The sequence below is a fragment of the Pungitius pungitius genome, chromosome 12, assembly GCF_949316345.1.
Source record: "Pungitius pungitius chromosome 12, fPunPun2.1, whole genome shotgun sequence".
Lineage (NCBI taxonomy): Eukaryota > Metazoa > Chordata > Actinopteri > Perciformes > Gasterosteidae > Pungitius > Pungitius pungitius.
In genome coordinates this window covers 17435674-17440810 of record NC_084911.1, presented here as the reverse complement: position 1 = coordinate 17440810, position 5137 = coordinate 17435674, and the positions used below count along the sequence as shown (strand labels likewise).

General features: G+C 38.9%; 1 protein-coding gene across 1 annotated transcript; it reads right to left on the bottom strand.

The window, feature by feature from the left end:
- Positions 1–1150: 1150 nt before the first annotated feature.
- Positions 1151–4726, bottom strand: LOC134132923 (oocyte zinc finger protein XlCOF6.1-like). Its single transcript, XM_062565913.1, has one exon. It carries the CDS (start codon positions 4717–4719, stop codon positions 3403–3405), a length of 1317 nt encoding a protein of 438 aa, XP_062421897.1. The 5' UTR covers positions 4720–4726; the 3' UTR covers positions 1151–3402.
- Between the last annotated feature and the right edge of the window lie 411 nt (positions 4727–5137).

The following is a 5137-nucleotide window of genomic DNA, read 5'->3' as shown; positions in this document are numbered from 1 at the left end:
TCCATACGCATGCACAGTCGCGTCTGACAGACAGGCTTCCCCACCCTATGATTTTAATGCTCTGGCCCATGTTCGATCAAAGTCGGCGGTATCTGGCCCAAACCTGAAATTAATTTGATACCCCTGATCTAATAGGTTTCTACTGCGTGACATCTCATGAGTCTCTTCAAATGCCAACTATAAGTGAATAGGGCTCTGGTTCCTTCTGTACCTCTTTAATGTGGGGGGGCTCTGAATCCTCCCAATGTTCTTTAAGCACAAACGGCTGCTGGAGGTTTGTGGATAGTAAAAAAATAAACAACATAGTGTATTAACTAAAATATGAATTATTACTGTCCACTTTGCTAGTTCACTCTTTAATGCACATCAACAATTAAGCTTCTTGCACAGATTGCCTCACATTTTTCCATGGATCATGGTTTAATCTGGACCCTGATCCTGCCTCCTGCTGTGGCTCTGCTGCTGCTATCATCATCATCATCATTATTTTAAATATTATAATTATTATAATTACCTGTCATTGTTTCAATAATTTTCAAAGTCCTTGCACCCTTTTCATCACCTTTGAATAGCTTGAATAGTTTCCTCTTTTACCTTCTGGATTTGCACAGCCCTCTACCCGACTTTACATCCACTATATGTTACAGTATTATACCCACAATTACAACATTTATGCTGCACATTATCCTGACAATTCTCAGCTCTATGATCCTCTCCACATTTGGGACACCTCTGTTTCCCATTACAGGCTGCTGCTATGTGCCCATACCTCGGTCATTTGTAGCAGCGCAGTGGGGGAGGGATGTATGGCTAAGACTGACATGCACTCCACACAGATAGGCCACCCGTCCTTATATATACACACAGTATATGTACATTAATTCCCCAAGACCATCTGTAACATTCACTTTACAACACGAGAATTAAGTGTCCCTGTAAATTAGTAAAGTATCATTTAAAATGTATCTACCTTCGTTGTGGGTTCTGCTGCACAGTGGGGTAACTCACGAAATAAATACAAATATTTTCGTTAAAACATTTCTGCGGTCTGTAATTACCTCCTTTAGTCTTCTCCATATGTAACATGTGTGGGTTAGAAATGGCAAAAGACAACTCTCATTTTTCTTTTTCAAACATTTATTCAATTCTGCAAAAGTCAAAATAAAATCCATTCATTGCCTTCATAACTTTTTTGCACCTGTGTTTGCTCAGCAATGTTTTCTACTTTTTGTTTCTCAACACACAAAGATGTATTAGTTCGATATATAAACATGTAAGCAGCTCAATATGAGGATTGACTAGGAAAACTAAAGACTAAAAAAAGTTTCCTAAAAAAACGTTAAAACAATATAAACAAGAGTAAGAACTCAATGCATGAAAAACATTAAAGAGCCTTCTGGTATTTTTCTGCACATTAAAAATGCAAAACAGAATTTAGTTCACGGAAATGTATGCATTAATTAGGGCCGGGACTTTAGCACGTTAATTACGATTAATTATTACAATGTGAATCAAGATTAATTAATTACACAAAAAATAACACATTAAACATTTTTTACGCATTTTACACTTATTTTTTGCACCGCGGAACGTTTCTCACTGGATGAGTTTCGGAGGACCAATTATACTGGAGCACCAACTAGTGTTCATGACTTCAGCCACAGTGAACATGAACGAAGAAGCTGACGAGACCGTGTCGGGTGGCCCCGTGAATGGGACATTTTATTATAATAAACACACGGATGGAAGCGTCGATAAGAGCATGATTGTGTGCAAGCTGTGCAACAAGGAATTCGCATCGAGCCTCAAGTATCACCTCAACGCAAAACAATTAGCAGCTAGAGTGGACGTTAGCCCGACCCGAGTACAAGGACCCACACCCAACCCACACTGCACCAGATGACTGTTTTAAGGACCAGGGTAACTAAGTCCACGTCTGAAAAAATAACCAATGTTCTGAATGTACTTGAAAGTATTGGTCTACTTAAAAAAACATAGTTTACAGAAGGTCTACTTACCTATAAGCTACCTGAATTTCTGAAAGTACTATATTTCTAAATATGCTATTTCTACACTTGTCTGCTGGAATTGGTTGAACAAAAATAAAAATCCATGTGAAAAAAATTACTTCTCATTGTTCTCAGGTCAAATATTTATGCAATTAAAATGCGAATAATTTCTATTAATTAATTACAAAGCCTCTAATTAATTAGACTAATATTTTTAATCGAGTCCCGGCCCTAGCATTAATACATTGATAATATGACAGCTTGCAGTAACAATTGGAACATAAAAATCAGTCAAACTTGTATTTCAACATTGGACAGGACAATATAAGGTTGAGTAATGTTACAATGTTAACAGTGGGAAACATGCCTTAGATAAGGGGTTCTTAACCTTTTTGACCTCAGGGCCCAAATGAACAAATATGCCAAGGCGCCCGTTAAAATATCAACACTATTTTATATTAACTAATTGATATAATTATAGGTTGGATTTTCATTTAATGACTAAATAAAATAAAAAAAGGAAAAACCTGATTCAGTGATCATCACAAGAACATTTATTTATTATCTCTATGTAAACCTGCAAAAAAAACACTAACACTTCATGGAAAAGAAAAAGACAGCTGGCTTTTAAGTAAGATTTAGAGTTGCAAGTCAGTGAGATGACAGCATCCGCTTAAATTTTGATGGCTTCAATGCTTTGGTGGAGAGCGTTATTCTACGTTCACACTTAAAATGCCAAGGGGATTTTCGCCACTGTTTACTCACCCAACTAGTTATTTTGTTTCATTCATGTCCCACTTTATGTGCGCCTGGAAGGGGCGTGGCTTATCTCTGTTACTTGTCTCCGTAAAGACGGTTATAATAATTCTTTGCCCAGAGTAGAAATATTTCAACTGCAGCCAACGGGTAAAAACCATCTAGGTGGCGCTCGCGGACCGATGGTTTAGAATCACTGCCTTAGATTACACCTTTCCAATGAATTAATAGCTTAGCACAGTTTATAGTTTGTGTGTGACTGACAAGAACATTTTGTTCTTGGAATATGAACTTCTGACCATCTGTCAGAAGATATTTAAATTATTTTCATTTTTTTTTATCACACGTGACATCCTGTGACACAAAACCCTCGGGAGCATAGAAAAAAAACTAAACAAGAGTGTCGTCCCAATAAATCCCTTTGAGGAATTCTTAGATAGTTGGTTGTAATTGTGAACATGAAGAGTAGCTTCAAATATGTGTCATTATTGCTTTGCGACGGATATTCAAAACTCACGTGGGAAACGGTTATGTAAATTAGGGAAAGACGTTAAAGGGGATTCATGTGGACTTTTAGATTTACACAGCGTATGACATCTCATGTGTCTCTTCACATCTCTTATTTCTAGTGAAACATTTACCACACTGAGCAGCTGAAAGGTTTCTCCCCTGAATGACAACACAAGTGTTTCTTCAGCGCTCTAATATCAGTGAAACATTTACCACAATCTGAGCAGCTGAAAGGTTTCTCCCCTGTGTGACATCTCTCGTGTATTTTTAGACTTCCCCTTTGGGTGAAACATTTACCACACTGTGAGCAGCTGAAAGGTTTCTCCCCTGTGTGACATCTCACGTGTAAATTTAGACTTCCCCTTGTGGTGAAACATTTACCACACTGTGAGCAGCTGAAAGGTTTCTCCCCTGTGTGACATCTCATGTGTACATTTAGACTTCCCCTGTGGGTGAAACATTTACCACAATCTGAGCAGCTGAAAGGTTTCTCCCCGGTGTGCAACCTCTCGTGTATATTTAGATGTCCCCTTTGGGTGAAACATTTACCACACTGTGAGCAGCTGAAAGGTTTCTCCCCTGTGTGCATTCTCATGTGACTCTTTAGATGATCACTTTTAGTGAAACATTTACCACAATCTGAGCATCTGAAAGGTTTCTCCCCTAAATGACAATACATGTGTAACTTCAGGTTTCCACAACAAGTGAAAGATTTACCACAATCTGAGCAGCTGAAAGGTTTCTCCCCTGTGTGACATCTCTCGTGTATTTTTAGACTTCCCCTTTGGGTGAAACATTTACCACACTGTGAGCAGCTGAAAGGTTTCTCCTCTGTGTGACATCTCACGTGTAAATTTAGACTTCCCCTTGTGGTGAAACATTTACCACACTGTGAGCAGCTGAAAGGTTTCTCTCCTGTGTGACGTCGCATGTGTGTCTTTAGATCTCCATTTGTAGTGAAACCTCTACCACAATCTGAGCAGCTGAAAGATTTCTTCGCTGTATGACAACAAATGTGTTTCTTCAGCGCTCCACTATCAGTGAAACATTTACCACACTGTGAGCAGCTGAAAGGTTTCTCTGATGTGTGGGTCATCATGTGTTTCCTCAGCTTCTGAATGCAACCAAATGTTTTCTTACATTCAGAACAGATCAAAGGTTTCTCACTTGTTCTACATCTAGAATCACTGACAAACTCTTCACCAGACAGAGGTTCTCTGGTCTCATTCCAATAACCACTGTCCTCAGTCTCAGAAGAGTCTCCAGTTTTCTTATCAGTATCTGGAGGACTGGCTGGACCAGAGTTGCGGTCTGGTTCTGGTCCTCCACAGTCCTCTCCATCACCTCCTGTCTCCATCTGTTCAGTTTTTCTGTGATTGGGTTGCGAGGAATGAGCTTCCACTTTAACATCTTCACTCTTCACAGGAGTGAATGACACAGTCATGTCAGCCTTCTCCAGCCCTTGAAGCTTCTCCTCTTTAATGTGGGGGGGCTCCGGATCTTCCTGCTGTTCTTCTTTAAGCACAAACCACTGATGGAGGTCTGTTGATAATAATAAAATGCAAACAATATACTTGATTAACTAAAATATTAACTATTACCATCCACTTAGCTAGTTCATTATTTCATGCTGTGACCAGGCTATTACTGTACAGGGGGCTCTGAATCCTCCCAATGTTCTTTAAGCACAAACAGCTGCTGGAGGTCTGTGGACAAACAATATAGTCCACTAAGCTAGTTAGATGTTTATCTCAAAGACATTAAAAGTACATACTGAACCATTTGCTTATTGTATCTGTCTACTTTAACTTACATGTCCTAAACAGGTTATGAAATTAAATCCATTGAATGAAGTCACTATT

Excerpts from the sequence above, each read along its gene's own strand:
- LOC134132923 (XM_062565913.1), bottom strand. The coding sequence starts at position 4,719 with ATGACTGTGTCATTCACTCCTGTGAAGAGTGAAGATGTTAAAGTGGAA.